The 21,934-nt window shown below is 40.1% G+C and overlaps 2 protein-coding genes across 5 annotated transcripts; one reads left to right on the forward strand and one right to left on the reverse strand.

Moving 5' to 3' along the window:
- The first annotated feature begins 440 nt into the window (after nucleotides 1-440).
- LOC148900900 (trans-1,2-dihydrobenzene-1,2-diol dehydrogenase-like) lies at nucleotides 441-4,636 on the forward strand. Its single transcript, XM_088992974.1, has 7 exons — nucleotides 441-645; nucleotides 2,015-2,126; nucleotides 2,201-2,364; nucleotides 2,444-2,696; nucleotides 3,288-3,412; nucleotides 3,572-3,722; nucleotides 4,403-4,636. The coding sequence occupies exons 1-7, from the start codon at nucleotides 556-558 to the stop codon at nucleotides 4,498-4,500; spliced, it is 993 nt and encodes a 330-aa protein (XP_088849100.1). The 5' UTR covers nucleotides 441-555; the 3' UTR covers nucleotides 4,501-4,636.
- Nucleotides 4,637-4,639: 3 nt separating this feature from the next.
- Nucleotides 4,640-21,721, reverse strand: pkma (pyruvate kinase M1/2a). Of its 4 annotated transcripts, none has more exons than XM_088992961.1 (11): nucleotides 21,565-21,721; nucleotides 15,398-15,582; nucleotides 15,206-15,297; nucleotides 13,888-14,019; nucleotides 13,597-13,783; nucleotides 12,650-12,920; nucleotides 12,151-12,301; nucleotides 11,446-11,598; nucleotides 10,005-10,171; nucleotides 7,059-7,240; nucleotides 4,640-5,658 (listed from the first exon to the last, which is right to left on the reverse strand). In XM_088992961.1, exons 2-11 carry the CDS (start codon nucleotides 15,552-15,554, stop codon nucleotides 5,552-5,554), a joined length of 1,599 nt encoding a protein of 532 aa, XP_088849087.1. In that variant the 5' UTR covers nucleotides 15,555-15,582; nucleotides 21,565-21,721; the 3' UTR covers nucleotides 4,640-5,551. The 4 variants fall into 4 exon arrangements, with proteins under 4 accessions (XP_088849087.1, XP_088849086.1, XP_088849085.1 ...); XM_088992960.1 differs by lacking the exon at nucleotides 21,565-21,721 and adding an exon at nucleotides 20,708-20,841; XM_088992959.1 differs by lacking the exons at nucleotides 10,005-10,171; nucleotides 21,565-21,721 and adding exons at nucleotides 7,919-8,085; nucleotides 18,629-18,924.
- Between the last annotated feature and the right edge of the window lie 213 nt (nucleotides 21,722-21,934).

Raw genomic sequence — 21,934 nt, forward strand, 5'->3', positions numbered from 1 at the left:
AGCTGCAATGTTTGTTCCAGCTCTTGTATTAGATCACATGAGAAGCAGAATGTTGTGGCTTGTGGGGTATTTTTCCATTTTGCTGCCTCTTCGGCCTCTTCCATGTTACATAATTTACCGTATGTGTGTGTGGGGGGGTTGTGTGTGTGATTGGTCCAAGCCTATCCTCCCTTTTTGGCACACTTATTTTTTTTACCCGGGGGAGGGGGTTCTGAAACCCGATCATCTTTTTTTTTTTTTCACGTATAGTGCGCATGCGCGGCTGACTTCCCTATATGAGTGCACTGTCAATCATCCTACAGAATGCACAGACTGTATTCGGAGGACCAGTGGAAAAACCCCAAACAACACACGATGATGATGAAATGAACTTGAAATGTGACACTTCCTGACGTTTGCAATAAGAGAGCCAATTGCATCGAATGAAACATGGGCAGCAGGAATTTCCTGTTGCGCCTGACTCGAAGACACGCGCGCGCACACACATACTCCGTCAGTTGTCTGACTTTTTAACAGTCGTCGGCTACCCTCGGATCCACTCACACACTTGCGAACATGGCAACCAGGTGGGGAATCTGCAGCGCGGGCAAGATCAGCCACGACTTCATGGTGGCCCTAAAAACGCTTCCACCCGAGGACCACCAGGTATCAGATGCTTGGACGGGGGGCTAATTTTTAGTTCCGTTTTTAATTTAGTTTTTTTTTTATCGTATGCTTTTGCATGACTTGTTTTGTTTTGCTCCACGAAAATCACTTCGCAGACGGCGTTGGTTGATTAACAATACGAAGGGAGAGTTTTGACATTTGTCCGTGTGCATTCATGATGTCATCTGAAGGAAAATGCATAACTTTTTAAGTACATATAATATAACGAAGAAATAGTGCATAGACAAATACAATCCGACCTAAAGTTATGTTATGTGCTTTGTTTTATTGTTTTTATTGTAAAGTGTCCTTGGGTGTTTTGAAAGGCGCTTGAAATAAAATGTATTATTATTATTATTATTATTATTATTATTTCCCCACTGTGGGACTATTAAAGGTTTTCCGATTCTATCTATCTATCTATCTATCTATCTATATTATTAATACATTACTCACACTGTTTTTACTATTTGAGTATAATATATATTTGAGGTTTTTTTGCTGTGGAAAATACATGTGAAATTGACAATAGCAAATAGAATGTACAACAAAAAAATGTCAGTTCCCACACATCGGTGCATTAACCAAAACGATTATTTTTTTGTCAAAGTAATGCATATCATCATAGGCATGCAACTTGCATTGGTTGCGAGTCAAATACATTTGTTAAGTGAAACATATCAAGTGGAATTGAAATCTACTGTATTACATGACCATTAAAAGAAGTAGACAACTATTCCATATGATGTTACAAAGTACAAGACTACACAGGCTGATTTTTGGACTGGATTGAAATCTAACTAATGGAGAATGCATGTCTTGCTACAAGCAACAGATAGAAGAGGAAAGCGGTGCTAAAGCGTAAGTTTAATGATTCATTGGCCTAATAGATTGGAAGATAGCTAGCGTATTAGCTTCAATTATTAATTACAAATAATAATAATTACAAATTATTTATATTTCAAACTCTAGCTAGACATGTTGCTAATCAATTGAGCAGAAGATCACCATTAGTGTCAGCTGAGTTTGCTTGTAATGTTTTTTTTTGCAGTTATTTTTTTAATTACAGTAAAGTCTCGTTATATCGATATCGGATATATCGATAGTCCCGGTTATATCGATACTATTTCTATGCACGCACGGAGAAAATTACATGCAAACAGGGTCGGATATATCGATAGTTCCGGTTATATCGATATTTTTTCGGACTCCCTTGAATATCGATATAACGAGACTTTACTGTATCTTTTGTAAATTGATAACGTTTCACATGGAAACCCCCAAATCCACGACCACCTCTTTTGAGAGAAAAATCCCCAACAGGAAATAGAGGGATTGATTTCAACTCCATTTTGACTTTGATTGCCAGGCTGTGGCTGTGGCTGCCCGCAGCTTAGACGATGCCAAGAAGTTTGGAAAAACGCACAACATCCCTCGGACATACGGTAGCTACGAAGAGCTGGCCAAAGATCCCAACATCGGTCGGTGTTCATGCCCTCTCGATCTATCTTGTGGTTTGTCTGCACGCACTGCCATGAGCCGTCTGTGTGTGCAGATGTGGTGTACATCGGCACCATTCAGACCAACCACCTGAGCTCCTGTTTGCTCTTTCTTAATGCCAAAAAACCTGTCTTGTGTGAGAAGTCCCTGGCTATGACGACCAAGGAAGTCAAGGAGATCCTGGCTTGTGCCAAGAAGAACAACGTCTTCCTCATGGAGGTAATTCAACGGCAGTTTGACACCAAGCCCCCCCAATCAAAAAGACTTCCCTTACCGTACTTGAATAAATCTTTTCCAGGCCATTTGGGCTCGATTTTTCCCGGCTTACAGAGAGCTCCGGAGGCTGCTTGCCCAGGGAGAGATTGGTAATGTGAAGATGGTCCGGTCGGAGTTTGGCCTGTCTGTGCTGCCTCTGCCGAGACTTGAGCTCAAGGAACTTGGCGGCGGAGCGCTGCTGGATATCGGCCTTTACCCGCTGCAGTTCACCTCAATGGTGTATGGTGGAGAGAGGCCAATAAGCATCAAAACTGAAGGAGTCATTCTGCCGACTGGTAATGGAAAAAAAAAAAAAACACATTCTAATTGAGAAACATTTTTTTAACTCATTCACTGCCAGGCATGTGCAAAAACCCACTCCAGTGCCAGGGTTTCTGTCATTGTCACTCGAATTCCAGGACCCACAGAATATTGAGTTTTAGGAATACATAAACATTCAATGCAGCGTAAGAACCCTTACTCTTTTCATTCATCAGAAAAAAAGAGTTAATTCCTAAATGATATGGGTCTGGAGTGGTATGAGCTTGAAATGAGGGCGGCTGTCCAAAATAGAATGCAATACATACATATTGGTTTATATTGGGCTTTAACAACAGCTGAAGCTGGAACAAAGCGCTAACATGGAAAAAAGGGAAATGCCACCCACTGGTGGAAGGAAAACACATTGCAAATTTCCCCATTGTGGGACGATCAAAGGCTTTCTGATTCTGATTGTCAGAGGCCATAGCCAGCGCTTTATCGGCACCCAAACAAGAAAAAAACAAATCCCGAAAAAATTCGGGAATGCCGCTCTGCGTCATCTTTTCAATTCCCGAATCAATTCGTGAATGGCAGTGAATGAGTTAATATGTGAATGTTATTTCCAGGAGTGGATGAGACCTTGGTGGTAACGCTCAAGTATTCCAACAACCGGATGGCCGTGTTTACCAGTTCCTCAGGACTCCAGCTCCAAAACGATGCCATTGTGGTGGGAACCAAGGGATTAATCCGGGTATGTTACAATGACTGCACTTGTGCCAACTCGCATGCAACCGCCTCCCTGTTCTCTATAAACATCTCTCAGGTTACACAAAGCCACATTTGTCACTACTCACAGAGAACGATTTTTTTTAATACCTTGATTTTATTTCCATCTGACTCACTTTCTCAGTTCCCAACTCACATGTGGTGTCCCGAAGTCATGGTGGTCAATGGGAAGGAGACCAAATACCCTCTCCCGGAGCCTCACTTGCCCCTCAACTTTGTACATAGCACAGGGTTGCGCTACGAGGCGGAGGAAGTACGACAGTGTTTGCTCAAAGGTACGTACTGTGTAGCAGATGACAAAACAATTGTTAATATATTCTGTACGTGAGCCATATACAGTGATACCTCAGCTTATAAACGCTTTAGCTAACGAACTTTTCACCTGACGAACGTCAAATTCGGGAGCATAAAGTATTGGCTAACAAACCAGTGTTCGGCGGACATATTGGTTTATATAGGGCTTTAACAACAGCTGAAGCTGGAACAAAGCGGTAACATTGAAAAAAGGGGAATCCTTCCCCCTTGTGGAAAGGAAAATATGGCCACAGGCCATGGCCAGCGCTTTATCTGCACCCAAAGAAAAAAAAAAAAAAAACCCGAACAAATTTGTGAATGGCGCAATTCTCAAATACATTTGTGAATGGCAGGGAATGAGTTAAATTTGGAAAATGTTTTTTCATTCATTGAAGGTGCGCCTTATACACTGGAAAATACAGTACCCATTCTCAGGAACAATGGCCCACCATAAATAATGCCTTGCACGGAAGAATAACTGGGGGGAAAATGCTTAAGAGAAAAGTTATGCGGCATCATTAAAACTACTTGGTTTTTAGATTAAAAAAAATAAAACTGAACTTAATCGTCCCGATACAACCTTATCTGCCTGGGTGTCATTAAATCCGCAGCGTGTTGACTGGTGACTTGCTCATCACAAACAACATTTTCTCCTTTGCAGGAATGAAGGAGTGTCCCATTATGTCTCACGCAGAGTCTCTGCTGCTGGCTGAAATCAAAGAGGATATTCTTAAACAAGTTGGAGTGGTGTATGATTGATGTTTTTTTATGGAAAGCTTTATTTTAAGGGTGAATGTCTTTCTTTCAAAATGAAGTTGACCATTTTTAAGACTTTTTCCCTTGGATCATTTGAGGGGAAAAATTGAGCCTTATGAAAATAAAGTACTTACAAAAAAAATGATGTTGGTACTTTATTTTTATTGATGAAATCCTGCCTGGTGACAACATTTAGCAACATGTGACCTCTTCATACTCACATCGCACAGTGTAACAATGAAGAGCTTGTCAGCCAATGACAAATTAAAGAGCACAAAAAAATATCCTCACTTTTGTTACCCAACATCCACTGAGGCCAGCATTGCAAACCCCTTCAAAGTGCCATTTTTTTAAGTGAGACTTTAAATGCCAATTTAAAAATATGATCAACTATATGCGAGAGGCTACGTGACACATCTAACTTAAATACAGTAATCAGCTCCAACAATGGACATCTCATAGTTAGACAAAATACAACTGAAATTCCTCAAACCAAAACACCATAATAGTCAAGTACAATAGACTGTAACACATTGAAGAGTAAGCATAAGCGTGCTAAACACAGTGGAAGCATAAAAGACACTTCTTCCACACACTGACACAATGATCTGTATTTGGGGGAGGGGCGTGACGGGGATGCCATTTTGTTCGCTTATTCGGCCAGAAATTAAGTAGGAGTGCTCATGTTCACGCGGCGCCAACCAACAAGTGTGGTGCCCGCGCATGAGAATCTGCCAATAGCTTGGGAGAATACCGCTTCATACAAGCATCTCGGAGTGAATAAATACAGCAGCTTTTGTTTGAGGCGTATCTATCTCATTGGCTCTCTGAAGACTGGTTTCTCAACAGGAAATAAATCATGAAAGGAATGGACACAGGAAGTGAAAATTGCAAAACTACCACAGACGCCCTCACGGAATAGTTGTCGTGAGGTTTTTGGTCTCTGATTACTGTTGTTTGATTGCCTATAATGTTTCGCAGTTCACGCAGCAGGTGTTGGAAAGAATGGTGGAGTGTTAAAACAGAACAGGCAGCGATGGACTGGACGCTTTGTTCAGGCAACCAGAACCACACGCATGGTGTTGGTGAAACCAGAGCCTGGACGCCAGCCGGTCAGGACGATGACGACGTCACCCTCCTTGAAGAAGCCTCTCACCTTGCCTAGATGTTACACACAAGCAGAAAGAGCAGAAATAGCCAACTGAGCTCTGAGGAAAACTGCAGGGGTTATCATTATCCAAAGGCGCCACTTGCTGTGCTATTTGAGTACTGCATTTTATCAAGGGTGAAGCATATTGAGTATTGATTGAGGCTGTCATATGGACTATTGGATGCCTTTTACAAGAAAAAATATTGACAGATCTTAAATAAACAAACAAATCAATAAATAAATAAGATGCAAACTGATGGTGCAATCAATTCTGGCTACTTCAGAATTGAATTCCAAACTACTGTACATCTGGTACTTACAACTGTTTTTTGGGTCCCCTACAGCTCTGACAAAACCCGCATTTGTAATTTGAAACTTATCACAGTCTAAAAATAACCTAAAAGCAGTTGTAATTTCCCATGAATATTTTTATTAACTCATTCACTGCCAGACAATGTGCAAAAATGTGTCCACTCAAGTGCCAGTTTTTTTGTCATTTTTTTTTCTCTCAAATTGCAAGACTCACAGAATATTTAGTTTAAGGACTACATAAATATCCATCGTTAATAACCTTAAGATCTCTTCTTTCATCAGAAAAAAAAAAAGAGTTAATTCTTAAGTTATGCGGGTCTGGAGTTATCTAAACTTGAAATGAGGGCGGCTGTCCACAATAGAATGCAATACATAGATACAAATTAAATGTATTATTATTAGTATTATTATAATTTGCTAGCTATTTGCTATCCATTAGCTCTGGCTGGCTAGCTATCTGGCTGACTATCTAGCTATCTATTCACTATCTAGCTGGCTGGCTATCTAGCTAGCTATATATTGGCAAGCTATCAGCTAGCTAGCTAGCTTTCTATCAGAAAAACGAATCCAGTGACTGTAAAGTGGCCTTGAGAGTTTTGAAAGGCGCTTACAAATGAAATGGATTATTATGATTATAGCGCTTTAACAAAAGGCTGAAGAAGTAACGAAGTGCTAACATGGACAAACGGTCAAAGCTGCCCCCTCGTGGAAATGAAAAAAACATTGCCAGAGGTGTGACGAGCGCTTTAGCGGCACTCCGCATAAGAAAAACTAAAAAGCGAACAAATTCCACGTCACACTTTTCAACTCCCAAATAAATACATTTGTGAATGGCAGCGAATGAGTTAAAAACGCGTCAAGGCTATTGTGCCAGTTTATATATATATATATATATATATATATATATATATATATATATATATATATATATATATATATATATATATATATATATATATATATATATATATATATATATATATATATATATGTGAATGTTATCTCAGAGCTTCAAGCTCCACTTTGTTTCACACTTGCAAAGCTAAAATATGAAATGCATCGATAGGAAAACCTGTTTAACACTAAAGCAAAGCTTTACCCATATCCATGGCAAAATTGACACGCATGTCGACATCCTCGGCCCAGACATCATGGGCGGGAGTGGTGTAGAGTACCGGAAAGATGCCGCGGTACAGGTGAGCTTGGCGAGCAGTCTGGGCATTACGGGTTACGGCCAGAATGGGGGCGCGGGGCCTGTACCTGGAAATAAGGTGGGCAGACCTGCAAAAAAAAAATGACAACAACTATTAAATATACTGGAAGTAAGCATATTTCCAAAATTGTTATGTTGTTAAGTTTTTTTTAAGTATTTTTAAAATTATGCTTTTTCATTGACCAGCTCAGTTCTAAACGCCCCGATTTCCCACGGTGAAATCATATCGTATCAAACCCTAGAACCAGGAAGAACAAGTTTCACAGTCGTGTCCTGCATTAAATTCTTGGTAAGGAAAAACTCATTTTATCCAAGAGAAGACTGTGGAGTGGAAACTTAGAATCATTCTCTTTTTTGTGATGGTACTAAGGGTCATACTGACCTAAAATGCATAGAAACATAAGTCTAATTTGTATTACTAACCTTATTATTCTTATTTGTTACGATTTATTCCAATGAGCGAGCAGCAATATTTTAAACGCCCTATATGGTATCGACCTGAGACTTTAGTCAATAGTGAGTTGCGCCGTGTTGATTGATAAAAGAATTGCAGTGGAAAAGCAGCATTTTAGAACACCAGGTGTGTGTTGAGTCACAAATTTCCAAATGTGAACTTGCTGTCCTCTCTCACCTACATCAGTGTGCAATCAAAAACATTCAATCACACTCACGCACACACACTATATGGACACCTGGTTCATATAGTGTACTTACCATAGATGACAAGGAACAACCCCATGTCTTACCTCCCAGTTTTGGTGAGAACAATAATTGCACTAGCGCAGCACTTGAAAGACGACTCCACGGCTCCCACAGCCGCCACCTCGGACGGATCTCTTGTCAGGTGGGAGTGTCGCCTCAGCTCCTCAAACAGCATCCTGTGGAATGTGGCAGCCTCTGCCTCGCGGGCGATCTAAGCCAGGCCCGGGGTGGTAGGGAACCAATTGAGGAAGGAGTGGGGGTTACTTACTATCGCAGACACACATCATTCACACATCTGGGAAAGGCTTGAAATCAACCCATCAAGTCTTCCTGGTTGATATCAACTTGGGCGTGTTTAAAAGGACTTTTGCTTAAGGTTTGCAAAAAGAAATATCCAGCAATGAGTGCCAAGGTACTTCCAGGTGACAGAATGTAAACCAAAAAAAATTAAGGTTGCAGTACCAGATAACGGGTGACCCAAAAAGATGCATACCCATATTTTATTCGATAAAAAAATCATTGTTTTAAGTAATGTATTTTCTGTTGCAGGATGTGAAAGGTGAACCTATGGATGATCGTTTGCAGCTAGGGGTTGCCCTAAAAATATCTTGGACAAATCAGCAGAAGATATTCTCCCTGGAGACCTATTTTGTGACAAAATCATACCAGAGTGTACAGATTCAGTTTCGAAAGTGTTTCCATTGTCGCAACTTTCCATCAAAACCAACAATTGTTAGATGGGTTAAGAAGTTCAGAGAGCATGGGACTGTAGTGGATGTATGTTCTAAAGATGGGTTGTGAGAACTTCACAATGGTTTCACCTCAAACAGCCAACGAAACCATTGCTTGGTTGAGGTAGAGGTTCGAAGAGAGACTCATAAGCAGAAGATACGATGTAGAATGTGTGGTTTCCTCAAAGACAATGTACACCAGGGAAATCCACAAACAATTGAAGAACTGAAAACTGCCATCACAGCAAAAATAAGAGCCATCCCGAAAGAGGACTGTGTAAAAGTGATTGACAACTTTGTCAGACAAGTACAAGTTTGCTTGCAACGAAATGGTGGACATTTGGAACACATCTTGGGACTATTAATTGACTAAAAATTGACAGAAAAACTGGTGAATGGTCTTCCATAAACTGAAGAATGTGTGGTTGTAATTTGAAATAAATAGCTTTTTAATCAAAGCCACAATTTTTTATGGGTATGCATCTTTTTGGGTCACCCTGTATTTCTCAAAAAGGGTACGTTCTTTTTCACCCCCACACACCTTCCGAAAATACATCTGAGCCTGTGGGTGAGGAGTGAATGTCAAATAGTTGTAAAATCAAAACTATCTGGTGGAATATTATCCACTTTTAACGGAACCAGAAGTATGTCACATTGTTTTTAGTATCTTTGATAAATTTAGCAAAACATAACACCTAGCTTGCTAACTACAAGACTACTTTAGTTATTGCTAGCATCTGAATGCTAGCATCTGCCCAGCACGCAAAACAAATCATGACTATTAAAGTTTTGGCTGAGCTAACAACTTTAATTAAAACTTTAGATGTCCTTACAAAACATTCTTCATCCATTCAAACTTGAGTGGTGGAGAATAGGGCTACGATAGCATACATTTTAAGTTTCAGAAATCATAAATCGGGAGATTTTCGTACTCGCGACTCTACCGTTACAAAAGTGTAAATTAGAAGTAAATGAAAATGCTTTCATTGTCTATACGTTCAATTAGTATAAAAATGTATTTTGTTTTATACATTTTCTTTTGTTTCACCTTATAAATGAACGGTCTGTATTGTGTCAATAGTTGCTTTATAAAGTGAGTATTGTGGTCAAAATCGGGAGTCTCCCGACAAAATCGTGAGACTTAACACCATAGCAACTCAAGCCATTTAACGTGGTCGATTTATACATTTTATGTTTATGAGTATTATGTTTATCTGTATTTCTGTTACCTGGAAATACATGTGGCAATATGTTGAAAATGTTAAAAACAAAAACAACTGGAAGATTTGTGAATGTGATTGACAACCTGTCCCAAGTTTCCACCAATTCCTATCTGTCCCTAACTCTTTCCCTGATCGCCGTCACGAGCGCCGCAAAGCGATGAGGACAATTGTCCTACCTTCCGGAGCCCGTAAGCACAATGATGGCTGAGGCCAAACTCTTAAAGGAGGCCTCGACGGCGCCAATGGCGATGGCCTCGGCGGGGTCTTTGCAGTGCGGTGTGGATCGCCGGAGGTCCTCAAACACCTGACGGTGAAACATGGCTGCCTCGGCTTCGCGAGCAATCTGGCAAGCGAGCGAGGGCAGGATGCAACGAGCAAAGAGTAAACCACCACCACACACAGGTAAGACAATGAAGACAGATGAATTAAAAAAATAAAAAATAATAATCATAATAATGAAGGGAATGTGGATGCAGTTTGAAGGGGAGAGAGAGAGAGAGAGAGAGAGAGAAAAACAACAGAATTTACAACAACAACAACAAAAGTCACCACTAAATGTGCTTCATTCATGATAACAGGCTCTAGAAAGTTACATATTCACACAAGCAGCAAGTCGTGTGATTCAGATGATCAAAAAGGCAGAAAAAGACAGTCGCTTAAAAGGTGGGGCAGGTTTAAAGCTCCATAATTCTTAAAACCACAGAAACACACACCCATGCAAAAATCGGAATTGGAGATGAATATGAATGTTTTTGGGAGGGGTTTTATCATTCAAGAGGAACAGAAACTGCGGCGAGGTGGATGCATGGCTTGAGGAGCCCGCGATGAGAAGAAAGGTCGCGATGAGAAGAAAGGAATTGTCGCGGCTTGGAATTGAAGCGGATTTACGTGCGACGGGAGTTGTGAGACTCTTTTCGTCAATGGATGCTCCAGCTTCGTGTTTGCTTTCAACATTTAGCTTGTAACAGACGTGCACATGTCACCATGCCGTCCCTGATCCACTGGTGAAAAGGACACTTTGATCCTCTATTCTTTCTGCTTCATACAACAAAGGGACTGCAGAAAGTGCTTAAGATTGGATGACTTTGTGTTGTCTTATTATTATTTTTTTGTTCTTTTGACTTCAAGAAGGCGCCGCGAGCGTGGCTGCCTTCCCAGCAGCTCCTGTATTTAGTTTTTCCACTTCTTCCTTTCCTTTCCTCTTCCTCCACTGCAAGACTAATAAAGGCTAATTCAATCCAATAAAGTGCATGTTTTTTAAATGTGGCAGGACGCCAGCATACCGAGAGAAAACCCATGCAAACGTCGCAACAACATGCAAACCAAGCATAGGGGCCAGAGCCACAAAACTATAACGTAACCATGGTAACCAATTGATGGTTTCAAATCCACTGTGCTCATATATAAAAAGGTCAAATTATGAATACCAGAGGAAAGATCTACCTACAATTATGACGCTGTTTCCCTGACATGTTTTAGCTGTCCCTATTGCTGACCTTCATTTCAGATTAAAAAAAGAAACATGCGAGACAATCACAAGATTTCAATTAGTAAGAAGAGTTAAATGTTAGAGAAGTGAACTGTGTTGCTTCTAGTCCTCCTATGATGTGAACTGACCATGTGTTGCGTGCGCACAGCCTCAAGAGGGTAGTCTCCCTTGGCAGTTTCCCCGCTCAGCATGATGCAGTCGGCCCCGTCCAGCACGGCGTTGGCGACGTCGCTGCCCTCGGCGCGCGTGGGTCGTGGCTTCTTGATCATGCTCTCCAGCATCTGAAGATAGATCATTTCACAGGTTTAATTAGATCATGTAATAGGTTTAATTATTAACTCATTCACAAATGTATTTGAGAATTGAAAATATGACGTAGAGCGACATTCTCGAATTAGTTCGGGTTTTGTTTTTTCTTGCGTGGGTGTGAATAAAGCGCTGTCCAGACTTCTGAAAATGTTTTTTCCCCTTCCACAAGAGGCGCATCATTTCCCTTTTTTCCATGTTCGCACTTTGTTCAAGCTTTAGCTGTTGTTAAAGCACTATATAAACCAATATTGCATTGTATTTTGGACAGATAGTGTAAGATTTCTAACACTGTATTTAATTTTTATGTAGTCCTAAAACCCTATATTCTGCGGGTCCTGGAATTCGAGTGACAATGACAAAAACCCTGGCACTGGAGTGAACATATTTTTCCACATCTGGCAGTGAATTAGTTAATAAATAATTTAAAAAATGAAGTGTGCTAGTTGTCCTAACATCTAACAGAGCACACATGGACGCACAAGAAATGTTAAAGGTTGACTTGAAGATGCATTCAAACATCTGACCTGAGTGGCACAAGTGATTGGCTTGCCGGCTCTGTTGCATCGGCCAATCATCATCTTCTGGGCTACGAAGACTTTTTCGGTGGGGATCTCAATACCAAGATCACCGCGGGCGACCATGATGCCATCGCTGGCCTCCATGATCTCATCGAATCTGAAGATGACACAAAATGGCAAATAGATTAAAAAAACGTCAAAAATGGTAATACCTTTTGCCTTTTGGGTGTAGTGTAACTACAAAGCCACCAGGGGGTGGATGTTCACATCACTGGATGTTCTCACTCATCAGATATATACAGTAAAGTCTCGTTATATCGATATTCAAGGGAGTCCGAAAAAATATCGATATAACCGGGACTATCGATATATCCGACCCTGTTTGCATGTAATTTTCTCCGTGCGTGCACAGAAATAGTATTGATATAACCGGGACTATCGATATATCCGATATCGATATAACGAGACTTTACTGTATATATGAACACAACCTGATGGCACTCACCTTCGCACACCCTCATGGTTCTCCAACTTGCTAATGATCTTGATGTTCTTGCCTTTCTCGCCCAGCACAGCTCTGACAGCGTGGACATCGGCGGCCTTGCGGATGAAGGAGGCGAACACCATATCCACGCCCTGTTCCACGCCAAACGTCAGGTCCTGGATGTCCTTGTCGGAGACGGCGGGCAGGTCCACGGCAGCACCGGGCAGGTTGACGCCTTTCTTGCTGCCCAGGGTGCCGCCATTCTCAATCTCACACATAAGGAAATCAGGGCCTGGGGCAAGGGTGGGTTTATTCAATAGGACAACATTATCCAAAGGATTGTGATAAGATCGGCATTGAATTGTTGGTTACATTCCAATGTGTACTGACAATCAAATAACTTATTCTTGTTTTTAACCCATTCACTGCCAGAAAATGTGCAAAAATGTATCCACTTCAGAGCCAGGGTTTTTGTCGATTTTCATTCAAATTGCAGGACCCACAGAATATTGAGTTTTAGGACTACATAAACATTCAATTTAGCATAAGAAACCATAAGACTCTCTCCTTTCATCAGGAAAAAAAAGTTAATTATTAAGTTAATGTGTCTGGAGTTATCTGAACTTGAAATGGGGGCAGCTGTACAAAATACATACATATTGATTTATATTGCGCTTTCACAACAGCAGAAGCTGTAACAAAGCGCTAACATGGAGAAAAGGCAAATGCTGTCCCCTCGTGGAAGGGAAAAAACATCGCCAGACGTCTGACCAGTGCTTTATCTGCACCCTCTCTGCAAGACAAACCAAAACTCAAATTCTGGAATGGCGCTCCACGACACACTTCAATTCCCGAATAAATTCGGGGATGGCAGCGATTGAGTTAATCATCAGTACTTTTCCAAAAACACATATTCACATTCTGTTCGTTGAATAATTTTATTTTGAAATGCTAGAAACAAATCTTACCAATCTCCTTGACCTGCAGAGATATGAGCCCATCATCAATATAGATATTGCTGCCGGGTTCGACTACTTTGGTGATGTTCTTGTAGTCGAGCCACAGGATCTCTTCACTGCATTTCTCCTGGTAGCTGTCATCCAAGGTGATCTTGAGCATGTTGCCTTTCTTCAGCTCGACCTCAGCCGTGCCGCTCTGTCAAACCACAAAGAAGTCCTCATTGCCACTGGTAAGTTTTTTTGTTTTTTAAGTTGATTTGCCAACCAACATGGCCGCTCGCTCTGCAAGACTGTACTTACTCCTTGGATGAGGCCTGTTCTGATTTCTGGGCCTTTGGTGTCCAGGGCGATTCCGATTGGTCGGTATTGGATGCTACCTGGCTCGAAACTCTCACATGCCTCTCGCACGTTCATGATGGTCTGCGCATGGTACTAATGGGGAAAAGTATTTTTGTTTTTTTAACATAGTTGCTAAAACACACAAACCACGACAATCAAAATATGTTATGCATGAGTAAAGACTGCCACGGTGACCTCATTGAAATTTTTCCACCACACCCTTCTGAGTGTGTAGTCCAACTATGAACACTGTTGATGATGTGGTAAATGTCTTAATTACGGTTTATAAAACAACTATCAAGTTGAGCTTGGCAATTCTGTCAATTGTCCGGCAGCATCAAGCTACTTGTAATGTCAGAATAATTGAACAGACCATTACTGTGACAAATGCATCTGAGAGTAACTTGTTCAGAAAATGACGAGAACCGGGTCAGAACAGAAAATCAGTCAGTGTATCTCTCAAAATCTGTCTTCATAGTGCAACAAATGAAAGGCGCTAAGGACATTCTGGGAACATTTTCAATGACATGACGAGAAGGTTAAGTACACAAATAACAGTTTTATGCACTCTTATTAACCGTGTATATTTACACCTATGGAACTTAAGAATCTTCAAACATATTAAAACAGGTGTGTCACAGTCATTTTTTCCCAGAGGGCATTTTGGAATTACGACTTCCCTCAGAGGGCCGTTACGACAGAGACACGGAATAAATGTTTAATTATCATCGCTTGTTAAAAAAAATAAAATGTAAAAAAAAAAATCGACGGCTCAGAAATTTTTCACATAAACCGGGTCACAATTGTATAGTAAAATGTCATTGTTATTTATTACACATGACAATTTGAGATTTAGTTCTAGTTTTAAGCAAGGGTTATGAAAGTTGACGCATATTATTTGCTTTTGTGAGCCACATAAAATGAGACAGGGAGCCGATTCTGGCCATCTGGTCTTGCCTTTGACACCTGTGCCTTAAAACGGTGTTCTGCATTGTCAACTGTCAAGAGTTGAACCTTGACAGAGACTCAATCAATTTGATTTATTTCCTATGAAGGAAATAATTCTTAAAAAACAGCAAATTGCATTGTGTCCCACAGATGCGCAATATTTGCCAAGCTGCAAAAAGCAAACATTGTGAAAAAAGAAGGGACGTAAAACACCTGTGATAAGGACTGAAATTATTTGTACAGGTAGACCGTGATGGCCTTTCAGTGGCAGTTGGCCTCACCCTTGCAGGGTTCAAACATGCCGTAGAGGGAAGTGATAAAAACTGCCCACCTCATGTGTGCCGTGTGAGAAGTTCAAACGTGCGATGTTCATTCCGGATTTGATCATCTCCTTGAGCATGTCCACGGAACGAGAGGCTGGCCCTGGAAAAAAAAAGGAAAAATATGTAAAAAGAAAAAAAAAAAAAGCTTTACCGTCACAATAGATAAAACCATCATGTAGCTATAAAATACATAGACACACCGATGGTGCAGATGATGCCAGTGTTGCGAGCTGTAGTGGGCTTTGAGTCGATGTCCAGCAGACACATGTGTTCCAGGAAAGTATCAGCCATGGCGGCGTTGAGCTGCTGCGTCTGGATGAAGGCAGACCCCAGGTCGACAATCTTTGGCTGAGGCATGGCGATTATCTTGGAATCTGGACAGGTTCTGAGGGACAAAATTAAAGACAAGGATTCAACTTGAGTTTTATTTTTCTTTGAGTCCTTTGCATTCTTGAAATACTAGTTTATAATAAATGGCAATAGCATAGTGCACCATGGGCATCACATCTGCGATGAAGTCATATCTGTAATTCACCCACAAAAGGAGTTCCATTTCAAGTCTCTAGAGTTGAGAAATGAGTGCTGTTGAGACATTTGACAATGTTGAAATATATCAGGTAACACTGATAATAAAAAAAAAACTGATAACAAAAAATCTGGCAAGCAAAAAAAAATAAAAATGGAGGACATTCACCTATAAGCTACACAATTGGGAAATAAGTCTCAAGATTTTGCAAGGAAAAGTGTCAAGACTTGTGTCCCTCAGAGACTGAATTGCCACATTCAAACAAACTTGGCATCATCAAATGAATAGTTTTCTTTAAACTAGCTTAGGCTACCAGTGTAATTAACACAGAGCTTCATTCCACTTTCACTTCAGTTAAACAGGTCAGGTTTCATTTTAATTCTGACTTAGATACAATACACATACAAAGTAACTATATATTGCTACTGAAACAAAATAAAGGCAAAAAAAACAGTAAAAGCAGTGGTATCAGAGTTAAAGGCAAAACAAGATTTATAATTCTTTATACAAATACAAAATAATATGATTCAAATCAAAATCAAACGGGAATTTTGATTTGGGTGTCTCAGTTATAAATACATTGAAATCAAAGAAAATTGCAGGTATTTTGTCGAACACCCAACAGTGAATTAAGTTTTTGTATTGAGACGGTCGCTGTCACCCTCAAAAGATTCCGTTGATTAATTAATTAACCTTTTATTATGTATTCAAAAGTATCACAAAACAAATGTTCTCCCATTGTTGTTTATTCATGAATTATTGTGCACTGGGTTCTGTTTGGCGATTAAGAAAAAAAAAAAAAACAATATCACACAAGAGAGAGCTTGTACTTACCAACCTTTTGAAACTGACTCAGTTTCTGGTTCAGTCATTGTTGTCCTAAATAAGAGTACAATGTTTGCAAAAGCCTTATTTTGATTAATCATAAAAGATAACCTGCTTTCAAAAATAAATAGAATCCCATTAATAATTCTTTTTGAGAGGCTAAAAATAATTTCAAGCTACACAAATTCTTTGAGTGATTACTCAATTTCATAGAATCTTTTTTTTCCTTAATGAGTCGTCAACAAAATCCTTGATTATTGAAATAATCATGACTTTTTCCATGGTTAACGACAGTAAAATTTTATCCAAGTACTTATTTCTTAGAATCATTTTTTTCCTTAATGAGTAGTCAACAAAATACGTGATTATTGAAATAATCATGACTTTGTCATGGTTGATGACAGTAAACTGTTATCCAAGTACTTATTTCTTAGAATCGTTTTTCCTTAATGAGTAATCAACAAAATACGTGATTATTGAAATAATCATGACTTTTTCATGGTTGACGACAGTAAACTTTTATCCGAGTAATAAAGCTTCAAGCAAGCTTGTTTTGCCTCATATCTCTACATTTAGCTATATAGCTATCCAACTGGCGAACTATCGAGCTAGCTATCCAACTTATCATGTGACTGTAAAGTGACCTTGAGTGTTTTGAAAGGGTCTTACAAATCAAATGTATTATATTATTATTATTATTATTCATTTTATGGCCAACTGCCCACTTCCAGTCAGGGAGGTCATTCTTGAAAGTACTGTACTGGTACTGAAAATACATTATTTTATAAATGGATCATTTTTATTTTACATAAATATATTTTTCCATGGAAAGTGCAGTGCTAGTTACTCTATTAAAAAATACTGTGTGTATGTCCATTTATTTTGCATGTCCCTTTTTTTCCAGAAAGAAAACATATTTTACGAGGAGTACACTTTCAACACACATGTATACAGTACACTCTGTTCTCGACTCGACACCCCACTGGGTTGCTAATGGCAACCATTCATTTGGATCCAATGACAAGACTGGGTTCACATGTTTTTCCCAAGCAGATTATTCAAGGGTTCAATTCGGGTCAATAAAAAAGGCCAGAAATATGTGCAAGGTGCATTGCATCCTAGCTTCTCTTTAACACCGACTCCGGTTATATAAACTCACAAAACAATGGCATCTTACTCGTTTATTGCCATCTAAATAAAATGGAAATGATAGAGGTCCTGGTCCTCTAACATCTGCCTCCATCGTGCCTGCCGACTGATGATGTAACATTGGAGTGAATGGAGCAGAGCAAACTGTGGCTGAGGAAAGCCGTACGTGCTCGCGGTCACATTCTGCTATACCGCAACAATACGTAGCAGTGGAAGGGGGAGGCAGCAGAGTGGGCTGAGTCACAGTGAGCTTCCGCGACAACCATTTTTGTGTGGTTTGGCTTCATTTTGTGCTGTGGCACTTGTTTATCTGATAAATCCTGAGGAAAAAACAAACGGACACACGAATGACAGTATGAGGATCTCGTGTCAGTTTCTAACTACGCCAATCACCGGTAGTTTAGAGTCACCCTGAAACAGATGCAAAGCTAATTTGAGAGCTCACTGCTAATAATCCCCTCCAATCCCTTCCTGACTGGCTGCAGCTAGTGACATTCTCCTTTAAATGCTCTTGGTCATAAGACCTCATATCATTCTAGATAATGTACGTGCTGTATCACTTTTTTTGCCCAAGTACAATCATGGTCAGGAGTACTGCAAACAGGGTGCTGTGACATTTAAGATCGTGTCACAATATATCTCCAAAATGCCTTAGATTAAATTTAATGTACAGTAAAGTCTCGTTATATCGATAGTCAAGGGAGTCCGAAAAAATATCGATATAACCAGGACTATCGATATATCCGACCCTGTTTGCATGTAATTTTCTCCGTGCGTGCATAGAAATAGTATCGATATAACCGGGACTATCGACATATCCGATATCGATATAACGAGACTTTACTGTACCTTTATTCGTCTCGCAGTGGAGAACTTTACATTCTTCTTCTTCTATCAACCATCTCACCAACTCGTTCCATGCATTACATACCCCCAGTAGATCTTCCTGGTCCTCTTGGGGAGAATGAGGCATGACACTGCCACAGATCTCCAGAGGAACCCCAATTTGTTGGCGCGTGCACCACACTGCAATGCCTTACTACACCTTGTAGCAGGCCCTGAGCAACTGCCAGCCGAAATACTCGTCCACTGCGACAACACTCTCAAGAGCTCAAGAGTAGTAAATCCTTCCGTTGACAATGAGAATATAGGGCACAGACAGCGCCAGCTTCGACCGGACCGTCGCCATGTTGTGACATTACGGACATACATGAGGCAGCCACCGTGAAAGAGCCGTCACTAAAATATCACTGCCTGCCTTGACCATACAACACCCGCAGCCTAAAAACAAGCTAGGTCTAATAATACCACACAGCGAGAGTTCACAAAGCCGATACCCCTGGATGCAGGTCTACTCACTCATTTGGGGAATGTTTCTATGGATTGGGCGGAAACAACTTCAAAATTACTTTATTTGAATCAAGCTAAGTGCACAACTTGGTTATGTTTGCCATGCAGCAGTGGCTTTGCAAAAGTTTCAGTCATTATTTCCAACACAAACTGGTAAACACATTCCGAGTTTCAGAGTCTTCTGTATTAACCCAGCAAAAACGTCACCATTACAGTTTTAAGCATTTCCATGGAAATGGCTATCGCTTCCATGATACCAATTTTCAAACGTTTTGCATTTTCCAGTTCTGCAGGTGAAGGACACAGCAGGAGAGCAAATGCTGTCTCGTGTGATTCAGTTTGTGTACACCCAGTTAGTCTGTACTGGTAATGGACGAGTTGGGAGTGGGAAGGAACTGCAAATGAACAGATGTGAACTGTACAGCATATAATACATGGAATGCCCAGGGAAACTAAGAAACCAGAAAGTGCAGTTTTGTTGGATTACCTCCAGTTTTGTTGGATTACCTGAAGGCATGAAGGAACATTTAAACATTGTCATAATGATTACGTGTTCACTCTTTAAAAAATGGCAAAGATTATGCAAAAACTTTGGTGCCTTTGTCACACTAATTCAGTCAGATAAAAGGCGGAAATCCAGAATCTCCGTAGTTCATGCATCCATCCATTTTCTGAACCTCTTTAGACTCTCGGAAGGTGCTGGAGCCTATCCCAGCTGTCGTTAGGCGGTAGATGGGGGACATCCTGAACTGGTTGCCAACCAATCGCAGGGCAAACCTAGATAATCGCAGGACAAACCTAAGTAATTCTTGTGTAATTACTAAATGTATGTGCTGAAGTTAAGTTATTGGTTACAAACAGGTTATTTTTTACAAACAGGTTTGTTTGAAAGCAGCTTTCCTGCAAAGTAATATACCATTTAGCAGAACGTTCTTTCTTCTGTTACATACCCGATTAGTGAAACCATTCAATTATTTTCTGATATCCGAATGATAATTTAATTAAAAAAATACATATTCGTTCTACAAACTTTCTAGATTTGTGTATCACAGTGCCCATTCATAGACAACCGATCAAATCGAACAGACTCACTTGAAATTCATTGTTTTTTCTGACATGTTTTGTATAATCTTTCTTAATGAATAGTTGTCATGTTGTAAAGCATGTATGACTAAATGCCTCAATTGTTGAAGAGCCGAAACACCATAAACATTGTAACCGCTAATCCCAATGAGTTGTACCCACAATTGCAATAACATAAAAAAACACATTTAAAAACATATAATTGACAAAATTAATTAACTTGATATGCATCATATTACTAGTTGATTTAACTGTATGATTTCATTTATAACACGTCAGGTTTTTGAGAACGAATTCTGCCCTCCTCTGAACCTAACCTTCAATTCATCAATGCTAACAAAGGCTGTATATTATTTTTATAATGCAGTCCAGTCCGATGCTGACACAAGTGAGGTGTCTCAAGAACAGGGAAGCCGGTAATACTATTTTTAAGTCGTTTGAAAAGTTATTCAATGTTGTCAAATGTATTTTACACAAAATGTCAACGTTTTACTGTTGCAAATAGTCCACATACGTAAAGTATCCCTTGAACATGCTGCTATTCATCGCAACATAAAAGCTATTAAAAATATCTTACACGGGAGACGTGTGCTCTTCAACACATGCGCAGTCTTCAACACATGCACAGTCTTCAACACATGCACAGTCTTCAACACATGCACAGTCATCAATAGACTGCTCATCCTTCGAAGACATTTCTAAGCAAACGACGAGTTGTATAACTGAACAATACAATGTGAAGAATTTTAGCGACCAGTTATCTGGATAATATAGTGGGCGAGAGAGCGTTAACTGCGTAGTGACTACGCCGTAGTCGATGCGTTAGCGTCATGATTGCATCCCTGCGTCATACCGTCTCGAGCCTACGCTAGGAGCAAACCGACCAATCGGAAGCCGAGGAGACGCTGAGACCGCGCCTACAACAGGAAGTATCTGAAAGCAAATCTACAAAAGGGAACTTCTGCATCCATCGCGTTTGATTACAATGTATTCTTAAGTGAATATTATCAACAACTAACATACATTGATTCAGAGTAAAAGTAGAAACATATTTTCCAAGATATTCGGACATAACTGTGTATCCTACCCACTACCGCATCTATCATGAAAACGTTCTCAGGAGACGACACTGCACGGCGCGCACCAATGTCAGACTCTCAAGATGGCTGTAAAGTTCAGCACGGACATCCACTTTCAATATTAATTGCAAAAAGCGTGTTATTTGTTAAGATGGCACGAGAAAACAAATTTTGATATGCAGGCAATATTATTGTCACGTATTTAATTAAAAACGCAGGCAAACGCGTCATGATGAGAAAAAATATATCTACCGTATTTTTGGACGTACAGAAAGTGGAAGAAAATGTTACAGTGTCGATAACAAAAACTCGAATTAAGCCAAATGACGTAATAATTAAGGTTAGTTAGACCCACCTATCTTGCTGGAGGACGCCTGAATTGATGTGTCAAGCAGCACAGTCGCTCAAGGTGATCTCTGTTCCTCACTCTGCGGAACTACTTTATCATGATGCTTTTCTGTATCCTTCCGAGGCAGAAACCACACTCGCATTTAAAGATACACACCGACTACAAATATAATATATCATATTAATGCTCTGTATTACACTAGTGAAATTGAGAACACTGCTATTTTATTTTCAAATGTATTGAGAAAACAAGGGTAAGCGCGCAATAGCGGAATGATACATAGGATATAGGGCTAAAATGGGTCGTGAGATGCATTCAGCCAATCAGGCCGCGGGAATTCCTCAGCAGCGCGACGGCGTCATCGCGTGACGCAACA

Source organism: Hippocampus bargibanti, linkage group LG03 (genome assembly GCF_051943395.1).
Source record: "Hippocampus bargibanti isolate YZ-2025 linkage group LG03, ASM5194339v1, whole genome shotgun sequence".
Taxonomy (NCBI): Eukaryota; Metazoa; Chordata; class Actinopteri; order Syngnathiformes; family Syngnathidae; genus Hippocampus; species Hippocampus bargibanti.

Excerpts from the sequence above, each read along its gene's own strand:
- LOC148900900 (XM_088992974.1), top strand. The coding sequence starts at position 556 with ATGGCAACCAGGTGGGGAATCTGCAGCGCGGGCAAGATCAGCCACGAC. Across the intron at positions 2,127-2,200 it reads GGCCAAAGATCCCAACATCG|ATGTGGTGTACATCGGCACC; the intron begins GTCGGTGTTCAT and ends CTGTGTGTGCAG. Across the intron at positions 3,723-4,402 it reads ACGACAGTGTTTGCTCAAAG|GAATGAAGGAGTGTCCCATT; the intron begins GTACGTACTGTG and ends TCTCCTTTGCAG.
- pkma (XM_088992959.1), bottom strand. The coding sequence starts at position 18,909 with ATGTATGTCCGTAATGTCACAACATGGCGACGGTCCGGTCGAAGCTGG. Across the intron at positions 12,302-12,649 it reads AACCATGAGGGTGTGCGAAG|ATTCGATGAGATCATGGAGG; the intron begins GTGAGTGCCATC and ends TGTCATCTTCAG. Across the intron at positions 11,599-12,150 it reads CAATCACTTGTGCCACTCAG|ATGCTGGAGAGCATGATCAA; the intron begins GTCAGATGTTTG and ends ATCTATCTTCAG.